The sequence below is a fragment of the Hylobates moloch genome, unplaced genomic scaffold, assembly GCF_009828535.3.
Source record: "Hylobates moloch isolate HMO894 unplaced genomic scaffold, HMol_V3 SCAFFOLD_1, whole genome shotgun sequence".
Taxonomy (NCBI): Eukaryota; Metazoa; Chordata; class Mammalia; order Primates; family Hylobatidae; genus Hylobates; species Hylobates moloch.
In genome coordinates, this window is record NW_026652276.1 from 126,218,522 (window position 1) to 126,239,377 (window position 20,856).

Consider the following 20,856-nt stretch of genomic DNA (forward strand, 5'->3'; position numbering starts at 1 on the left):
TCACCTAAGTAAATTAGTATGTTTCCTAAAAGTAATTTCCTCCAAAAGCAATTTTAATTTGCTAAGAGAAAAATAAGAACAAAAACCTTTCTTACTGCCACAACTACCATCTTAAAAAACAATACCAAAAATGCAAATAATAACCTATTTCCATGTGTTACTTCAATGGAGTTATCTGTGTTAAGTATTCTTGTCTAAGAAAAAGCACTGGCAAACAAAACCAAAGCCAAAACACAGAATTTTTGCTATGAATTTTAAATTTTTTATTTTTGTTCTGGAAATTTTATGTTTACTTAAAACCTTGTATATAATAGAAACACAATCCATTGAGCCTTTGGATAAACAAAATTTTTGGAGTTTACTCATATTCTTCAAATTATCCCACACAAAACTGCTTAGAAAGAATGTGTTAAACTATATTGATGATTTAAAAACAAGCACAACAACATAAAGAATCTTCCTCTATTTCAAGAGAAATGATTTACTGTGAAGTTATCCTTTTAACATCTTTGGTGTCAATTCTGGGTGAACCAGGATGGTCGCTTTCTCTCTCGTTCAATGATTCTCTTGCCCTGATCTTGTTCAGACGGTGTCTCTCCCGTGTACAGCACCACAGTCTCTATGGTGGGAGCCTTAAAAGGGCCCCCTTCTTGCTTCCCTATTTGTCGTCTGATTTCTGCAGTCTCCTTGCGCACCTTTTCATAGCAGTAGGCACAAAGGACATGTTTCTGTTTCAGGTGACCACATTCAGGACAAACGTCTATGTTGTTCTTTAAAAGAATAAACAAAAACGTATTTTAACAAGAGGCAATATAACGAACAAATAACCACTGACAGGAGCAATGTTTACATTTTAACTTTCTTAGGATGTTCAGGCTACATGAGGTCATCATGCACCATCTAGTTCCACCTCACTTTAACAGGAAGACTGAAGACAAGCAACATTGAGTTCGAATTAGAGAAAAACTAGAACTAGAATTTAGCCAACCTGAATCTGGTATATCTTTACTTAAACACAGCAGTTGTAGTTATGTAAAAAAGAAAAAAAAATACTCATTTCCCCTAACTCCAAATACTAAATATCAAATAAGGAATTCGGCAACATAATGAAGTCATCCATACAATCAGCATCTTAAATAAGACACCAAGGAAAAGTGAATTCCCTTTGTCTTTCAATCTAAGGGAAAACAAGATAAGAACATTACAAGTTGACTTCCTTGGCTTCCTCTTTTTATCATGGTGTAATTCAAATTCCTGTACAGAATACAGGTTTGGTATATGGTATAATTTTTATTTTTAAAAATGAACACTGATTATTCCTTAATGTAAAATTATTTTCTATGTTACATTCTTAGGGTATTTTAATGATTTATATATATGTATATATATATATCCAACTTTAACTATAAAATAGAATAATTATAACCTCTAAAAGATTTCTCAACTTATTCTAGATGTAGGTTTGAAAGAAAATACAAAGAAAAATACTAAACAGGATCATTACAGAAGCTTTAAACACTTGATAAGATTAATATACTAACATCTGTGAGGCAGATAATAAAAGAATTTCCTTTTCTGAAAGGAAGAAAGAGGCTTGTATATTACTTGCCTAGCCATATTCTCATTTTACTCCACTACTGGAAACTGGATTGCATGTACAACTGAAGGTATGAAGACACCCACAGTCAGTTGATCTTCTTTTCAGGATCAAAGTAGCCAACATAACACAATATATACCGTATGTAACAGAAAATAATTCAAGGAAGAAAATAAATGCACAGGATAAGAACTATTCCCTCAGAATAAATGTGATCAGGGAAGTCACATAATAGATCAGTGCAAGATCTCATTCCTAAAATCTTACATCCTCTTGAGCAAATTTATGAATTACTGTAAGTCTTAAGTAATAAAGTGTTTTTCAGTTCTACATTTAAGTTCAGCCCCAACCATCACTCAATAATACTTTCTGGCTTAAGTTCTAAGGTTTTGCTTAACAGAATGTGGACGCTTATGAAAGTCAGTTTTCTGTTCTTGAGTTTCATTTGTATGGTGCTGCTGCTGTGGAACACCATGAAGTAAACAGTAACTGAAATCCTAACTGTTAAAACCATAAATCAACAGATCAGAGGTAATACACACTGTAATTTTTCTTTACTAGATCAATGAAGACAGTACATCCATGTTGTCAGAGAGGAGAATCTGAAATTGTCTGAGGATAGGAAAACACAAAGAAAATCTTTAAAAGAACATGAGGTCAAAAATCAGAGCTCGAAAATCTACTGCTTCATAGCTGTGTGACCACAGGCAAATTCTTTTTGCCTCAGTTTCTTCATCTTAAAAATGAAGAACGTCTTATTTGCTTTGGAGGGCTATTGTGAAGCCATGATGGGATATAATAAACATAAGGCACTGAGATACATCATAGACATTTAATTGTTGTTAGCTATTTTATTACTTAGGGTTTTCCTTCACAGTATTTTATTGGAAATGATAAAAAAAAAAAATAAATATGTAAGGGCATGTAAAAGCCAAGATTCAGTATACCTACTGCTTCTAGCTTTAATTCTAGGCTCTGCCATAGTTAGGATGTTTATTCATCTGTAGTTCGAAACTCACACAGCTCAAGACTGACACAGCTCACAATTCAGAAGTCATGTAGGCACCTCACAGCTTCGTTCCTTGCCCAGTCTCCAAACTCACTCCTTCCTTGACTGTGTTTCTAATACTCAGGCTAGAGGACAGCAGGCATACATAATGAGAATATTGTATTTCATTTAGGCCAGAGGAAAGTAGACACATATAATCTGAGAATCATTTATTCCTAGGCTATAGGAATCTACCATGAGCTTATTCAATGGAGGACTTGAGGAAAAGCACACCCACAAAAATCAATGCATTACCTTAACTTTAATAAGCTTCTGCGGATTTCTTCTCCTACACCGGTTAACTTCAATGGTGCGTCTATTTTTGGGAGCTGCCATCCAAAAGATACTACCAAAAAGGCTGGAATTCTCTTTACTTCCACTGGTATCATTTTCTGGCTCTGTAAATATGGCTGGGCCCTGTACTGCTAATGCTGGTCCTAGGAAACAAAACATAAGAGATATAGAATTAGTTTCTAGCTTCTAAATTACTATTTACAGATATCATTTTCCTTAACAATCAATGGTCAAACATACACACACACACACAAAGACTATATATAAAATTTAGAATGTGAAACTCAATAATGGGAAACCTTAGCTATTAAAATACACTAAAGCTTATACAATACAATTTTAGGGAACACAGAATTTTTTCTAAGTGGATCCTGCTGAAAAGAGATCAGTGAAATTCCATCAAGTTTCTTATCTCATCAAATACAGGACTCTGATAGGCACCTAACTTGAACAAAACAAGCAAAGAATCACTCAACTGCCCACATTCTATTAACACTTGGTGGGTAGTAAGTACCTGATTAATTTACAAGTAAATCTAGACAGATTTCCTGAATACAATTCTGACCAGCACTGATGTAACTGCCAATTGGCTCTTTCTTATATTCAAACTGAGTCAGGTCCTTTATGATACAACCTCTTAAGTCACTTAGTTCCTCATAATATTTAATCTTGATTCCTGTCTGCTCTCTAAAGAGCCAGCTCACCATTTCTCTGTATGGCCTTATTTATGTGACTATCAAAGTTTCTCTTTTTCTGAATTGCTTATAAATCAAGAGATTACCCTTTCCTTGCTATTTCTTAGCCGTGCCACACTACTTTTTTTTTTTTTTTGAGACTGAGTCTCACTCTGTCACCCAGGCTAGAGTGCAATGGTGTGATCTTGGCTCGCTGCAACTTCCGCCTCCCTAGTTCAAGTGATTCTCCTACCTCAGCCTCCCAAGTAGCTGAGATTACAGGTGTGCACCACCACACCTGGTTAATTTTTGTATTTTTAGTAGAGACGGGGTTTCACGATGTTGGCCAGGCTGGTCTTGAACTCCTGACCTTAGGTGATGCACCTGCCTTGGCCTCCCAAAGTGCTGAGATTACAGGCGTGAGCCACCGTGCCCAGCCGCCATACTTCTTTAGATCTTAAGAACTCTTAAAAATGCACAAAGTTCTTTAACACTTAACAACTGGCATTTATTTTTAATATGTCCACAAGTACTGCCAAGCATGCCCCGGTGATTAACAACACAGGCTCAGGACTGTCTGTGAACTTGGGCCCATTGTGAGCCTACTGCTTCAGTTGGAAAGTGTATACACCTAATGGGACTGTTGTCAAGATTATCCCAGGAAGTACATGTAGAAAGCTTGGCAGATTGCTTGGCATATAGTGGCATGTATTTTCTTGGTATATTTCTGGATATTATCACTTTCAGGCTGCTTCGAAATTGAGTAGAATGTAAATGCCAAAGCAATGACAGTTTCAACATCCAAGATACTTCCAATTAAGATTAATTCCAAGTGAAACATGGGAAACAGAATTCATCGCCTCAGAGCTCAAACACCACAGAAAACATGTACTGCGGGGAAGGGGAGGGGAGGGGAGGGGAGAGGGGAAGGGGGAGGGGAGGGGAGGGCAGGGCTGGAAAGGAAAGACAGATCCAGAGAGTGTTGAGCCTTGAGGCCAGGTGAGACCTGCAGAACTCTCCTCTCAGGACAACTCTGTACAAATCCCTGAACTCCGCAGACTTGACCAAACTCTAGCATAGTTTCTAGCAGCATAGGGCTGTATCCTAGGATGACGTCGGCCCCCCTTTAAAGTGCCTGCCTGAGAAAGCTCAACGCTGCCTGGAAAAAAAAAAAAAAAAATCCTATTTATTTTGGCCAACATACCCCTGATAGTAGGTCCCGAACTCTCTCAGAGCATTTCCTGGAAAGGGCATATAATTGTAAATACGTATCCCTTGCAACTAACTGGGAAGCGTTTCTTTCAAGGCCCTGAGAGCCATTCCTTTGAAATCTAATCATTAGGAAGGATAGGGCCTTTGTCTCCCAGTCTCTGCGGGAGGATAGAATCCTACCTAAGATAACTGCGAGCTAGCAGACACAGCCGGATAAGCACATTTGCACTGACTTCACTGTACTACACTTCTCTGACTCTAGAGCCCCTACACTCCCGCCTCGCTCATTCTCCCTTTAAAACGCCCAAGTCACCTCTGCACAAACCGGGATGGAGCTCAGCTCTTTACCTGCAGTAGTTACTGAATAAAATCCGTTTTCAGCGCTTTACTTACTGGCTGGCTATGATTTATCTTTGACACGAGCTTGGGTTACATTCTGTGTACGAATGGAAAAAGCAGAAGTTTTTTTTTTTTTTTTTTGCGGCGGAGGGAGCGCAAAAACAGTCTTTCTGTTCTCGCTAATATGTGAATGTCACGAACTACGTCCCCGACGTGCGGCCGCGGATCAGAACCGGGACGGAGGGCGCAGAATGCAGGCTGTGTCTGCTACGATGCCCGAGGTCCCGTCATCAGCCCCCTCTCCCACGGAACCTTTCTTTACCTACCCCATGGAGGACTGGGAAAGCCCGGCCAGCTCTGCGGAAGCTTCCGCAGCAGTCGCTCCCAGTAGTTTCGAAGCACTCCTCGGGCCGCAGGCCACGGCGGAACCACCAAGACCAGCATGGCCAGCGCCATTTTTCCTGCTGGAAAACCGCCCCGGTCCCGCCCCTGCTTTCAGCATGCGCACAGGCACAGAATCGGGCAAGCCTCCCTTCCTAGAACTACAACACCCCGCATGCTCTTGGAGCAGCTCTGACTCTTCTCCAATCATAGAGAGAAAAGGAAAGGCGAGGGGCGGGGAAATGAAAGGAAATCGGCCACAGTGCGCATGTGTGCGGATGTGCTTTGGCTCTTTGGGTAAAGATGGCGGAGCGCGGGTACAGCTTTTCGCTGACTACATTCAGGTATGGAAGGGGCCCTCGAGGTCCTCAACGTAGTTGAGATTGCAGTGCTCTGTCGACTTAGTTTTTCCCATTATGACGTCGGCATTGGTGCTTCTGGAGGGTCCAGTAGGGAATGGAGGTGGAAATGCGGCTTTGCAAAGTCATTTGCCAGGGCGGCCCGGGATTCCTGGAGCTTCCTTGGTCGGAGGCTGCTGGAGGGTCGGGGGGATGCGGTTTTGTGGGGTTAACATGGGGCTGCGGGACGGTGAGGCACATAGCCAAGGATTCGCTTTCACTTTGGAGACTAGAAAAGAAGGCAGTTTTAGCTTAACCATCTCTGGGTGGCCCGTTCCGAACCCAGGATTTTTTTCCTGGCTCAAGTAGACCTGATGCGGTGGTTTCTGAAACTTGGAATCTTGGTCAAATATATGGGGTTCCCTTTTCTTGGAAAACTCTCAGCTTTACAGTCAAGTCGGAGTCTTGGTCTCCATTTGGCGCTAGTTTCTTTCAAAACCTCCCGCTTTCGGTTTCTTCGATGCACGAATTAGAAACATAAGGACTAAAAACCGAAAGCGCCTGTGACTTTTTTGTGAACCCCTAACAACGAGGCAACAGTTTGAGTTTTGGCCTTTTTTTGGTGGACGGGGGGGAACGTGGGGGGGTATGTTTACTTTAAACAAGATTGTAGGCTTTTCTATTGTAGAACAGGGGCTTAGAATAATAAGTTTACTTTCCTAAATACAGTTGGGGCGAACCGTGGCTCTCAATGTGAGAAAACCATCACCGAAGACTTTAAAAAATTGACTGGGAAAGTTTTCTGACTTACCCATTTTCTTAAGGATCAGTAATGCCCAGTTTACTTCAAATGTACTCCTGACAACTGAAGGCAGGCGGGATCTAACTTGTTGAGTACTTTCTGTTAGGTGCAACTTAACCTTAACCTGCTCCATCTCTTTCCACTGCTATAATGAATGTTATCTCAGCTTCTTACAGATGAACTAACCACAGCTTGTACAAATTAAATAATTTGTCTAAGGTCATCGGTGAGTAGCTGAGCTGACATTCAAACTGGGTTTTTTTCTGATAACAAAAATACACTTTCCATTACATAATGTTGTCTTAAATTCCAGAAGTACCTTTCTCTTGGCAGTTTTCAGTAAGCAGTGGGTGTAAGTAATAGTTTTTTTGTAACCTTTGAACGAGATTAATTTAATTATGCAATAAAAGGTCTCATTATATTACACATGACAGAATAGTGTGTGCAGGATGTATTCACTGTTCATATTTGTGAAGAAAACAAATGTGGTCCTTTTTTTAGAGACAGGGACTTGGCAGCCTCCAGCTCTTGGACTCAAGGGATCCTCCTGCCTCAGTCTCTGGAGTAGCTGGGACTAGAGGTGTGCACCACCCTGCCTGCTAATTTTTTTTTTTTTTTTTTTAAGGCGTGGGGTCTTGCAATGTTGCCCAGGCTGCAAATGTGGTCTTTTATCTCGAAGAAAGTGTAATCCTGGTGGAGCTGAAAACATAAAACAACCATATACCTTCAGGGACTGAATCTTTTTATAACAAATTTCTTTATTAAAATAAACTTTTGGCCGTGCAGGGTGACTCACACCTGTAATCCCAGCTACTCGGGAGACTGAGGCAGGAGGATCACTTTAGCCCAGGAGTTCAAGACTAGCCTGGGCAACACAGCAAGACCCTCTCTCTGAAAAAATTAAAAAATTAGCCAGGCATGTGCCTATAATCCAAGCTATTTCGGAGGCTGAGGGCGAGAGGAGCACTTGAACCCAAGAGTTTAGGATGCAGTGAGCTGTGATTCTGCCATTGCACTCCAGCCTGGGTCACAAAGTGATACCCCATATCTAAAAGTTTTTTTTTTTTAAAAAACAAACGTGTGTCTGTGTGTGTGTGTGTGTGTGTTTTAACATGGTGGGTTCAGCTGTTTTAGATAAAAAGAAAATATTTGTTTCTAGCCTCTTGTAATCAGAAGTAAACTAATGGTGGAAGGGACTAGAGACCATACAGGATGAAACAGTTCTTGTGGACCACATTTGGTTGAGGAATTGTCAACAAATGAGTAAACAAATTGGTGCCTACTAATACATTCTCTTACTAAGGGATTTTATTTTAAAAAGGGTGAAGGAAGGAATTTGACTTTAGATTGAGTAATCAGGAAAGGCTTGTGCTTGGGGGTGATTTTTGAGACTGGAAGATTAAAAGTAGCCAGCTATTTGAAGATTTAGGAATAAGGATACTTGTAGACAGAGGGAACAGCATGTATGAAAGCCCTGAAACTGGGAAGGAGCTTGAGCTCTTAAAGGAGTAAAAATGAGGCAAATGTGCTATAGTGAGCAAGGAGGTAATGTGGGAGAGGGCTAATCGTGTAGGACTTTGTAGGCCAGAGAAGGAGATTTTATTTTAAGTGAACAAAGAAGTTATTACAAAATCTAAGTGGAGGTGACATGGTCCAAAGGTAACTTTGGCTGGGGTTGGAAGTAAGGTTGAGAAAGAGGAAAACCAGTTAGAAGGCTATTTCAGTTATCCCATGTAGGGATGCTGATGCTATGGAATGGGATAGTGGCATTATGGAATATAAAGATGGTTGACTGCTCAGCCAGCTCACAGGTTAGTGAGCTTTCACGCAGTGAAATCATGCAGTGGTAAAGATAGGTATGTACAGGTAATAGGAACAGAGAAATGGTAACTATTAAGTTTACATGAGCCTTTAAATGTTACTCAGGGGTATATGAATTAGGTATTGAACAATAATTGAAAGCTGGATGGACCCAGAAAGTTATGATATGATTATTGAAATAGTGACTATTAAAGGAAAAAAAAGTTCAGCCTAATTTTTTAATTTAACTGTCAGTTGATGTAATTCTGCTCAAATTAACTAATTATATCAAGAGCCTTATAGCTGTCACTCTTAGGTCTGTTTCTTTAATTGGTCTAGATGTGTCTCTATCAGCCAAATGATTGTGGATTCCTGGTACTAGGTTATGTGCTGGAATCCTGACTGAACATAACTACTTTATTGAGGAAGACAAATATTGTAAAAATAATAAAGAGACCGAGGCAGGAGGATTGCTTGAGACCAGGTGTTTGAGACCAGCCTGGGCAGCATAGCAAGACCTTGTTTCTACAAAAAAAAATAACAATTCAGATATGATGAATCTTAGGCAAAGAGGAAGTACAGGACATCACAGGCATCAGTGAATAGATATTCAACTTAATCTGAGGGGTCAGGGCAACTTCCCTTAGGACATGATTGAAGGAAAGGAGTTCACAGGACAATAGAGAAATGCATTTCAGACGGAGGGATTAGCTTGTCAATGAGGCGTTTGAAGTCTGAGAGTAGTCTATGTGTTGTCAATGAGGTGTTTGAAGTCTGAGAGTAGTCTATGTGTTGTCAATGAGGTGTTTGAAGTCTGAGAGTAGTCTATGTGTTTGGAGCAAGGAGGGATGGAGTTGGGATTTGAGTGACCAAAGGAATATTCGTAGTTATACGAAGAGAAAATACAGCCTTCTGAAATTTATCTTTTCATTAGTAGACGGGAGATAAGGACCTAGCTGTGTCACTTTGGACAAATTACTTTCACTCAGACTTTATCTATGAAATTAGGTTGGTTTATGATGATTCTAATTAAACAATTAGGTTGAAATAAAGGATAACTTTAAAAGGCCATTTTGAGACTTCTGTTTAGCTACCAAATCCATGGAACCAGATCTGTTAAGTGTGACCATCTCGTGACTTCTAGAAATAATTGTATATTATATAAAGAATACTTAATTGTGAGTGATATCTAGGTCTTATTGTCTTAGACCATGTCTGTTTTCTAAAACCACCCTCCGACTTGAAATATGTGCTGCTGTTTGGTTTTCAACAGACACGTACATGTTCTTAATAACATTACTATTCAGTATGTGCTTGTTACTGATTTTATGCCAGTTAGTTTTATAGGAATTACTTCACTTAATCACAACAATGCTTTGAAATAGGTACAGGACCCTTGTAGGGGATGGTGATTTCAGGACCCCCACAAATACCAAGTCAGGGCGTATTCAAGTCCTGTAGTCAGCCCTGTGGAATCCACTGATACGGAGAACCAGTTGTGGTTACTGTATCCTCATTTTACAGGTGAGAAAACAGGCACAGAAAACTTAGAGTGAAAAGAAGCAACAGTAATACCACTGCTCCATGTGGCAGACAAAAAACAACCAAAGAGAAAGTAGTGCTTCAGTAGGAGTATGTTCCAATTGCCTTGTAAACTTGGTTTCTTTCTTTCTCTCTTTCTCTTTTTTTTTGAGATGAGGTTTCGGTCTTGTTGCCCAGGCTAGAGTGCAATGGTGCAATCTTGGCTCACTGCAACCTCCACCTCCCGGATTCAAGCGATTCTCCTGCCTCAGCCTCCCAAGTAGCTGGGATTACAGGCATGCGCCACCATACCTGGCTAATTTTTGTATGTTTAGTAGAGACAAGGTTTCACCATGTTAGTCAGGCTGGTCTCGAACTCCTGACCTCAGGTTATCCACCTGTCTCGGCCTTCCAAAGTGCTGGGATTACAGGCTTGAGTCATTGCGCCTAGCTGTAAACTTGGTTTCTGTGCCACTTCATGATAGAGGTCAAAGGCCAGTTACTCCCTGGGGTTGGGTAAATTGGATTTGACCTGTATGTCTGTACTATCTCAGAGATGTTCTTACAATAAATATTCAATGATATGTGAACTTACAAATACTTGTGTTTCTTTTAAGCCCATCTGGTAAACTTGTCCAGATTGAATATGCTTTGGCTGCTGTAGCTGGAGGAGCCCCGTCCGTGGGAATTAAAGGTAATGAAATGCTTCATTCATTTCAGATGCCTGTTAGTAGTTATCCTAATTATTTTGGAATTAATTAGTAATTAATTTATACAGAGCTGTGGCATTATAATTTTTAACAATTTTTTGTTAATTTACAGTGTTTTGGAGTTTAAATAGTAATAAGTCTAAGGTCATTCAAATTCCTTTTCAAAGTAAATAATAACACCTTTATCTGTTAGTTGTGATATTCACAATAGTCTTTCTCATTCAGAAAACTGAGTCTTTTTTTGTTTTTCCACTGATTATATCACTACTTCCTGGCAGTTTTTATCCTTATAATTTAGGAAAGTTTAATTATAAAACATAAGCTAAATGTGTTATGTTTCACTTTAAAAGCCTGTATCATTTATTGTAAATTTCATGTTATAAGAATATTGGGACAAGTAGGCAGAAATCCATTATTTTAAAACATGTGAACTCTCAGGTATCCTTAGAGTGCTTTACAAAAGGTTATATAATACCTTTAGCTGTAGGGAGGATTTTTTTGTGTAGTACTAAATGACCAGTGAGGGAAAAACTGACTTAACCATTTCTTAGGTATTTTTGGTAATAGGACTCCGGAAGAAAAGGTTTTATAAATTAAAGGAAATAAAGGAGTTTGAGTTTAGCGCATCCGTAATTAGAAAGCTGTTAAAACAGTCTTAAAAATGATTAAACATTTATGTCTCTCTCTTTTTTTTCTAAGCTGCAAATGGTGTGGTATTAGCAACTGAAAAAAAACAGAAATCCATTCTGTATGATGAGCGAAGTGTGCACAAAGTAGAACCAATTACCAAGCATATAGGTTTGGTGTACAGTGGCATGGGCCCCGATTACAGGTACTTTATACTTTTTATAGTGTTTCTCACTGTCTCATGAATTGATTGTAATCTGTATTTTCAGGAGAAAAACCAAGGTTGTTTTCCTTTAATCTTCCAATTCCTCTTTTTTTGTGTGCTTTGTTTAGCAATAGCAGCCTCATTGAGAGCTGAATTTAGTTTGCCTGTATAGGTTACTTTAAAGAGAATAACTCAGATGTGAAAGAGAAGGTAGATAGATTACATAACTCCTCTTTTCTCTGTTTAGTGGACTTTCCCTTCTGACATATTCCTCTTCTACTATCCAGGAACTGGGCGTAAGGGCTTTAGTTTTTGCCACTGCGGTTTAAAAATAATGAAAGCAATTTATGTTATAATAAACTATATTTTAAAAAGTATGAGGCAACAAAAGAAAGCATCACCATCCAGAGTTATCTTTTTTCCTGTTCTTCACAAAGGAACAAAATTCTCAAACACCACTGCAAGTTGTTGATAGTGGCAGCCAACCAGGATCCCAATGCTTGTATAATCACCCCTTTTATATTTCACAGGAAGAGAGAATAATCTTGTTACTCAGGGTACCAGCAAGTTGAAAGAGATTGACAAGCTTTCTGTGTCTGTCATTTAAACAAGTAAAAGGAGTATTACTTTATTGCTCATGATTTTGTGGAGCAAGATAGGTAGAGGCAAAGTTGCACTTCAGTGAATCAATGCAACAAGGTCAGTGGAATGTGATCAGGCAGTGAATCTTGTCACCACTATACAGGCTGGATACTGCAGTGTGCTGCCACTGATACGATAAACTGAGGGATGGGACATGACTGTCACACAGAGGGAAAATGTGCATATTTCAGATCAGTAGTATATGAGCTAGTAAAGATAAATCCTATTTGTCTTGCTAATATATTTGATATATAATATCTTCTTAATCTCTTTTGACAAATTTTACTTTTGAAAAAAAATTTTAAGAGACAGGGTCATGCTGGGTATTGCTTTTATCATTTTAAACTGCACTGGAGAAAACTAAAGCCTTATGCCCAGTTCTTGTATTGTAGAAGAGGAATATGGCAGAAGAGAAAGTCCATTAAACAGAGAAAAGAGGAGTTATGTAATCTACCTTCTCTTTCACATCTGAGTTATTCTCTTTAAAGTAACCCAGGGTCTTGCCCAGGCAGGTCTCAAACTCCTGGCCTCAAGTGATCTTCCTGCCTCAGCCTTTTAAAGTGTTGGGATTACAGGCATGAAACACTGCACCCAGCCGAATTTTACATTTTTAGTTACAAGTAGTTTCTTAATCTCTGAAGGGTACTCCTTGAAGCACAGGCAGAGAGATTGAAACAGTCTACAGAAAGTAGTGACCTGAAGTGAGAAAAATATGCCCAGAATTGTGTGCCTGTGTGTTTATGTGTGCTTGTATGTGTGTGTGGGCTGGAGTGAGCTATAAAAAGATAAGCGGCTGCCCTTGGTTGGGGGGACAGTCTTGAAGAAACCATGGAGCAAGATAAAGTTCTCATTTTTGTACATTACATCTGTTACTTTTAAGCTAACTGGTACTCTATGATGCTCTGATATTTTCTTCTATATCAACTGGAATCCAATGTTAGAGTAAGACTAGCTTTGATCCAATAGCCACCATTAAAGAGATACATGTTAAACTTGTGCTGCAGGTACATGCCTGTAAAAGGAGAATGAGTCTTTAGGTAGTAGAGCATCTTCTGTGTAATTAAATCTTATTTTTTCCTTGTTAGAGTGCTTGTGCACAGAGCTCGAAAACTAGCTCAACAATACTATCTTGTGTACCAAGAACCCATTCCTACAGCTCAGCTGGTACAGAGAGTAGCTTCTGTGATGCAAGAATATACTCAGTCAGGGTAAGTTGCTGTTTTTACTTGAAATGTGCCATGAATTATAGGGGGAAGTTATTTTAAAGAGTAGATATATAAATAGAGTGGGACTTACCATTCCTGTATTTGCTTAACAAGTGGACAAAATCACTATGATGAATATTTCTGATCTTATCTGGATCTGGAGTATTTATTTAAGGAAAAAAATGTGTTTTCTTGTTGCTCATGTAACAGCAGAAAGCAGCTTCTAGATATACAAAGTTCTTTTGCCAGTGATTAAAACACTTTATGGGCAGACAATCATTGCTACTTTTAATTTTTTTTTTTTTTCTTTGAGTCAGAGTCTCACTCTGTCGCCCAGGCTGGAGTGCAATGGCATGATCCTGGCTCACTGCAACCTCTGCCTTCTGGGATCAAGCAATTCTCATGCCTCAGCCTCCTGGGTAGCTGGCACCACGGGTGTGCATCTCCATGCCCAGCTAATTTTTTTTTTTTTTTTTGTATTTTTTTTTGGTAGAGATGTGGTTTCACTATGTTGGCCAGGCTGGTTTCAAACTCCTGACCTCAAGTGATCTGCCTGTCTTGGCCTCCCAAAGTGTTGGGACTGCGCCTGGCCACTACTTTCAAATTTATCTTTCTAACCAGAAATGATGGTAAGCACATGATGAAAGCAGCTCTTTGACATATTCATATTTCTTTTCATTCCCCAGTTTCTTAAGTTTGGGTGTGGATGAGATAGCATATAGGTAGTTGTTGATATGTAAACCTAGTGGAAAAGCTGCATTAACTGAAAATTGTCATTTTGTAATAGGTAAACCTAGTGGAAAAGCTGCATTAATTGAAAGTTGTCATTTTGTAATAGGTAAACCTAGTGGAAAAGCTGCATTAATTGAAAGTTGTCATTTTATTAGGACACTAAATACTACACAATTATTAACCCAAGTGTCTTAGGTGACACTGTTCAATCCAAATTTTTTTTTATTTGGCTACCATTCCTCACTACCATAAAGAGAATTAGTTTTGAATTGATTCACTCAGAAAGGTGTTAAATACTTTTTAAGGAACTTACAAGTCTAATTCAGTTTGCCTGATAATTTGCTTTATTCGAGAGTACTGATAAATTCTTGAGGATGACCCTAACACCATGAAAATGCCAAGTAATTTTCATTTTCCTCTCTGCAGTGGTGTTCGTCCATTTGGAGTTTCTTTACTTATTTGTGGTTGGAATGAGGGACGACCATATTTATTTCAGTCAGATCCATCTGTAAGTATCATTTGATGTATTTGAGGGATTTGTTAAAAGTGCTGTTTGAATATCTAACAGAAATAGAAGCCATAAAAACTTTACAATTTAGCAGTATTTTCTTCTTTTTCTCTTGGGCTTTAGAAAGTATGAGGTTGTGCATTTTTGTGTGTATATTTAAAATTTTGGTAATTTGGTCTTCTGATAAGGAAGCTGTATTAGTTCTACCCTCTTTTGCCATGTTCATTAACATCATACACTTGGGGGATTTGTTGAAATAGTTGTTATCAAATGTGTTTAAACCTGTTACTTTGGGAAATATTGCAATTGAAGATGTGGATCTGGAGGACAGTGTTGTAGTGTTTGCCATCAGTTGAATCTTGGGGCTGACTTGAGTGACTTTTCCAGCAAAAACATTAATCTATCTTGAATTCAGTGTTTTGCAAAAATGATTGTGTAATTGGTACCTTGAGTGAGTTGTCTGCTCTAATGCAGAAGAATGGTATCTGAATAGAAGGTGTTTGTAAAGGATAATACTACTACACATCTGTCCCATTTGCTATGAGAACCGTAAGACAAAATTCAAGATTAGGAAATGATCTTTCATGTTTTATGGGTTATTAGATAATTACAAGTTCACTCAGTATAAACCTTATGATCTGCTTTTATAACCTGAGATGGCAAAAGAAAAATATTTTGGTTGTTACTTAAATCAGAAAAATAAGTATTTTGGAAACTTTGATAGTGTTGTTACTCCATCTCTGAGCTTCCAAAGCTAAATCACAAGCCCTCTTGTCTTTCTTTCCAGAAGGTAGCAGAAGCCCCCATTTCTGGAATCCTGATTTTATCTTTTGTCCTATTTTCCTCTATTGTATCTAAAAAACAATTGTTTTCATTTAAAACGTATTGGATTATGTTTCTTTTGTTTTTTTTTTCCAATGAGATGCTCTCTTTTTAATTCACTAATGATCAAGAGTTGATCACATTTTTCAGATTTATATGATAGATTTTTAAATCGCTTCAGTCTATTAAGCTAAAATACTACTCTTGATTATTTGCTTTAAGTTAACCTCAGTTTCTTTTAACTGGCTTTTCTACATAATTTTACACTTAATTGCATCATCACCAGCTCATCAGTTTGATGAGTTCTGATATATGTAAATGCCTGAAGAAACCATTACTACAATGAGGATATCAAAAATTTCCAGAACCTCCAAAAGTTTCTTTATGCCTCTTTGGTTTCCATCCTTCTAGCCTTCTTAAAAAATAACCTATTCTGTGACATTTTCCATTCTAATAATATTCTGTGACCTTCGAAGTTAGAGAACAGTTAATAAAGCTAAAAATTAAATGGCAGGGCAATATAATTGTATTTGTGTTTTAAAATATGGTTTTTTACTCTTTCTTTCCTGATTAGGGAGCTTACTTTGCCTGGAAAGCTACAGCAATGGGAAAGAACTATGTGAATGGGAAAACTTTCCTTGAGAAAAGGTAGGCAAACTCATTGTAACAGCATTCATTAGCAAACTCACTTTATGGTTTTTGGTGCTCTTTAAGTAAATTAATATCATGGGACTAAAGAAACTTGCTGTATTACTCTGTATATGAATATAGTTACAGATAAACCAAAAACTTCTCTCCCTTCTAGTTTCCTAGACTTCAGTATATTAAGTGGTAATTGATATTCATTTCCTAAGGAGTTCTCTTTCTACATTCTATGGTTTCCTAAATGCTTTTGGTTTTTTTACTTTTTAATTCACTTTTTGTGCCATTTCAGGAGGGAAAAAAAGAACATTGAATCTGGAATAAAACATTTGGGGAGACAAATTTTTAAATGATTTCATGATAACAGTTTACGACAGTAAAAAAAATTGTGAAACCAAATGCCTGGAGTTGAAGGTATATTAAATATTTGATATATGTGCTTGATAAAAAGTGGAGCACTATGTAAAAATCTGTCGGTGCCCAAGTACAAGCTGCTCTGACTTATTTCCAGCTGTATTCTAGTCTCAGTGTTACTGTAGTCCTTCAGAACTCTCCAAGCTTTTGAAGAGGAAAACGTTTTATTTCTTGATATGTAATAGTTGCACATATTTTTGCAATACATGTGATATTTTGATACCTGTATACAGTGTGTCAAATCAGGGTAATTGGATATCCATTACCTCAAACATCTGTCTTTGTGTTGGGAACATTGCAAATCTTCTAGCTGTTCTGAAATATACAGTAAATTGTTAACGATAATTTCCTGACTGTACTATTGGACACCAGAACTTATTGTTCCTGTCTGACCGTATTTTTATACCCCTTAACCAACTTCCTTCATTTCTTCTTCCCTTCTCCCTTCCCAGCTTCTGGTAACCACTGTGCTACTCTCTCCCTCCATGAGATCCACTGTTTTAGCTCCCACATATGAGTCACAACATGCAATATTTATCTTTCTGTGCCTGGCTTATTTTGCTTAACATAATGACCTCGAGTTCCATCCATGTTGCTGCAAATGACAGGATTTCATTTTTTTATGGCTGAATAATAATAAAAAAATTTCATAACTCCGTTTAACAGATGAGCCTTCACAGTACATTTTTCACGTAATGTTAAAGTTATTAAAAGTCTTAGGCCTGGGTTTAAATGGTAAACTTAATCCTAGGCTCTTAAAGCACTTTTTCATTTTTCTTTTATATATTAATGAGTCTTCCAAAGATTTCACATTGTTACTACATGATATGTTTTATTTTTTGTTTCAGAGGCATTTTATTTAGACAACTAAAAATAATTAGATGTTCAGAACCAGTGTACAATGAAAGAGAAATTAAACCAGTTACTTTATCATGTATTCCCTCTTAACAACCAAAGCAAAAAACAACAGCAACAAAGACATTCTGCTTTAAGGGAAAAGTCAGATAAATAAGGCAATATATTTTTCTTCTCCATAATGACATAAACAGCTGCAAGAACTCTAATTGTAATAAGAGAAGTCGGATGTTATCTTGTACATATTCATTAAAAAGATGACAGGCCATTGTACTACAAGAGGATAACTCAACCTCCCTTCATCTGATACTGTTGAGATTTCACTTACGGGTAACACCAAGTTAGTTGTTCCAGCAGTGGAGCTAATTCATATTCCTCATTATTTATTGCTGTTTTTGCCTTAAGCAGAGAGTAACTCTGGAAGGCTGATGCTTTTCTCTGCTTGCTCGTTCTAGTCCAGTTGTATACTATCTGTGGCACATGCTTGATGTTCAGGCCTTAACTCGAGGAGTTGAAGAATAGATGGAATCTGAATTCTCTGAAGCAATTTATTCTAGCTCTTCTCTTGTCTCTGGAAAACCAATCTTTGGCTTTGCCAGCTCACCACTATCTTCTTCAGGAAGCACACAACATTTCCAAAGGCCCTATGTTTTTCCTACCACAGTTTGCCAGTCTCAGTGTTCCACCTTCAGAACCACTGGCATAGAGTTCTCCATCAGGATCAAATCTCACACAGTGAATAGGACCGGAGTGTCCTTTGTAGGATTCTAATTCTTCTCCACTATTATCATCATACTTACAAGTTTAACATCTTCACCACCTGCAACAAGAAATTCTTTCACAAGGTGAAGAGATTCAGAGTTAATGGTTGCAGGAGCTTGAAAGGATTTAATTGGTTCCAAACTTACCGTACTGTCAAAAGCACTGGATCAGCCATAAGTTATTACCAAAATCTCTCCCTCAGGAATATATTCCATACTACTAGCCAACATAATAAAATTTAGAGATTTCACTTCTGTCATAGTAACATGATCCCAAAGTCTAACAGTTTTGTCATCAGAAGAAAGAATCTGTTTATCCTCACTGCATCATAGGGCCTTTTTTTATCTCAGAGCTGTGATCACTAATTTCCTCAGGTTCTGCTTCGGGTTTGTTCAAGTCATATATGCAAAACAGTTTATCCTGTCCCCTGGTTAACAAATAATTACTATCCTGCATGAAATCCATAATCTTGATAATGTGTTTATGAGCCAGGGTCATCAGTTCATCTCCTGGGATAGCATCCCATACTTTGTGAAATCTGAAGCTGCTATGGCTGCTTTGGTGGCATCCTTATTCAGTGTTGCACTCCAAACAGCATCTTTATGACCCAAAATTGTTCCAATCCAGTCTCCTGTATCTCCCTGGCATAGCATAGGTTTGCCGTCTTTGCAAGCACTGATTTAGAAATACCCGTAAGGCTGGCCGGGCGCAGTGGCTCACGCCTGTAATCCCAGCACTTTGGGGGGCCGAGGCAGGCAGATACCTGAGGTCAGAAGTTCGAGACCAGCCGGCCAACATGGTGAAACCCCGTCTCTACTAAAAACACAAAAATTAGCCAGGAGTGATAGCGTGCGCCTGTAATCCCAGCTACTCAGGAGGCTGAGGCAGGAGAATCACTTGAACCTGGGAGGCGGAGTTTGCAGTGAGCCAGGATTGCGCCACTGCACTGCAGCCTGGGCGACAGAGCAAGATTCTGTCTTGAGGGAAAAAAAAACCCTAAGGCATGATGCCACTGAAGGCCAAGTCAGCCACGGGCCGTATGTGGCTAGAACAGGTGAGCAGCATCAGTCTCATTGCTATGGAGGTGGTGAACCCAGTGATTGGGCTGGTGGGCTGAGGGTCATCCTTGTCTTCTCTCCTCTGGTACAGCACCCGGGGTTCCTCCAGGCTTCACCCTAACACGGGCTGGGCAAAGAAACAGGAAAAGGTGGCACCGAGATTAGGAAGGAGCTAGGGAGGGGATGGGGAGTCTGGGAAGGGTGAGCAACAGTTGACAATGGAGGGAGGAAAGTAGGGGATGGAGAGAACCGAAGAAACGACACAGCCACTATTCGCACCGTCCACACCGGTATCGGCAGGAAGTGACATGCTATGTTTTAGCTTATAAGAAAAAGATTTTAGCAAGTTCTGATTTTTCTGTGTTTTAAAAATTATAATAATGCCACCACATCCTGATTGTTAAAATATTTATACTTAAGAAGTTTCCTGGCTGGGTGCGTTGGCTCATTCCTATAATCCCAGCTCTTTGGTAGGTCGAGGCAGGCGGATCACACAGTTAGGAGATCGAGACCATCCTGGCTGACACAGTGAAACCCATCTCTACTAAAAATACAAAGAAATTAACTGGGTGTGGTAGTGGGCGCCTGTAGTCCCAGCTCCTTGGGAGGCTGGGGCAGGAGAATGGCATGAGCCTGGGAGGTGGAGCTTGCAGTGAGCCATGATAACTGCGTCTCAAAAAAAAAAAAGAAAAAAAAAAATGTTTCCTAAACTCATTTTAGGGTCATACCCTTCATGATGTTGGGAATTGAGCACCAGATATTGTCAGTTTTTTTTTATCTGGGGACAGCTACAAGGAGGTGATTAAAAGAATGTATAATTTAGTATTTTTAAGATGTTTAGAGTTTTAAAAACTTACATTGTTGCTGTCATTGTATTTAAATAGTCATAAAGAATATAAACAATGATATAAGTAATTTTTTTTTTTAATTCTTCAGATACAATGAAGATCTGGAACTTGAAGATGCCATTCATACAGCCATCTTAACCCTAAAGGTTAGCTCAGTATTCAACAACTGGATTTATAATGATTTCATGATTAACTGCTTAGAAAATTGACCTTTTTTCCTCCCTCCTCAATAGGAAAGCTTTGAAGGGCAAATGACAGAGGATAACATAGAAGTTGGAATCTGCAATGAAGCTGGATTTAGGAGGCTTACTCCAACTGAAGTTAAGGATTACTTGGCTGCCATAGCATAACAATGAAGTGACTGAAAAATCCAGAATTTCAGATAATCTATCTACTTAAACATGTTTAAAGTATGTTTTGTTTTGCAGACTTTTTGCATACTTATTTCTACATGGTTTAAATCGACTGTTTTTAAAATGACACTTCTAAATCCTAATAAACTGTTAAACCCACCTTCCAGCCTTTTAGGAGTTGCTAAAATTTTAACAGTTATTTCCTGCTTTTTATCACAGTTGATTTCTGAAGACTACATTGCAAAGCAGAATGACGAAATGACTTTTTCGTTGTCGGGCAATTTTGGTTAAGTCAAATCTTAATGCGCTCTTCGCTATCAGATGTTGCCTGTGTTTCCATAAAACAAAATGCTGATTTTGGTAAAAAACATGACTGCTTCTAGAGCTGGGAGGATCTGCAGATTTTCACGGATTCATGGGACAAGAAAAGAAGCATAGGTTCTTTTAGGTGCCATTAGGTATTGATC

At 38.6% G+C, this 20,856-nt stretch overlaps 2 protein-coding genes and 1 pseudogene across 3 annotated transcripts; 1 reads left to right on the forward strand and 2 right to left on the reverse strand.

Annotated features, from left to right (window-relative positions):
* Positions 1 to 339: 339 nt before the first annotated feature.
* MRPL32 (mitochondrial ribosomal protein L32) lies at positions 340 to 5,728 on the reverse strand. The gene is made up of 3 exons (XM_032758256.2): positions 5,491 to 5,728; positions 2,901 to 3,082; positions 340 to 770 (listed from the first exon to the last, which is right to left on the reverse strand). Exons 1-3 carry the CDS (start codon positions 5,618 to 5,620, stop codon positions 516 to 518), a joined length of 567 nt encoding a protein of 188 aa, XP_032614147.1. The 5' UTR covers positions 5,621 to 5,728; the 3' UTR covers positions 340 to 515.
* Positions 5,729 to 5,786: 58 nt separating this feature from the next.
* PSMA2 (proteasome 20S subunit alpha 2) lies at positions 5,787 to 20,548 on the forward strand. 2 transcript variants are annotated; one of them, XM_032758257.2, is made up of 8 exons: positions 5,787 to 5,889; positions 10,624 to 10,700; positions 11,416 to 11,548; positions 13,276 to 13,398; positions 14,554 to 14,635; positions 16,032 to 16,105; positions 20,125 to 20,182; positions 20,270 to 20,548. In XM_032758257.2, exons 1-8 carry the CDS (start codon positions 5,849 to 5,851, stop codon positions 20,384 to 20,386), a joined length of 705 nt encoding a protein of 234 aa, XP_032614148.1. In that variant the 5' UTR covers positions 5,787 to 5,848; the 3' UTR covers positions 20,387 to 20,548. The 2 variants fall into 2 exon arrangements, with proteins under 2 accessions (XP_032614148.1, XP_058301484.1); XM_058445501.1 differs by lacking the exons at positions 20,125 to 20,182; positions 20,270 to 20,548 and adding an exon at positions 16,392 to 16,959.
* LOC116809402 (serine-threonine kinase receptor-associated protein-like) lies at positions 17,860 to 19,498 on the reverse strand (annotated as a pseudogene).
* Positions 20,549 to 20,856: the final 308 nt, after the last annotated feature.

Coding starts and splice junctions, on each gene's coding strand:
- MRPL32 (XM_032758256.2), bottom strand. CDS start 5,620: ATGGCGCTGGCCATGCTGGTCTTGGTGGTTCCGCCGTGGCCTGCGGCC. Junction 3,083..5,490: donor CTTTCCCAGTCCTCCATGGG/GTAGGTAAAGAA, acceptor TTTGTTTCCTAG/GACCAGCATTAGCAGTACAG. Junction 771..2,900: donor AGAAGCTTATTAAAGTTAAG/GTAATGCATTGA, acceptor ATTCTTTTAAAG/AACAACATAGACGTTTGTCC.
- PSMA2 (XM_032758257.2), top strand. CDS start 5,849: ATGGCGGAGCGCGGGTACAGCTTTTCGCTGACTACATTCAG. Junction 11,549..13,275: donor GGCATGGGCCCCGATTACAG/GTACTTTATACT, acceptor TTTCCTTGTTAG/AGTGCTTGTGCACAGAGCTC. Junction 14,636..16,031: donor TATTTCAGTCAGATCCATCT/GTAAGTATCATT, acceptor TTTCCTGATTAG/GGAGCTTACTTTGCCTGGAA.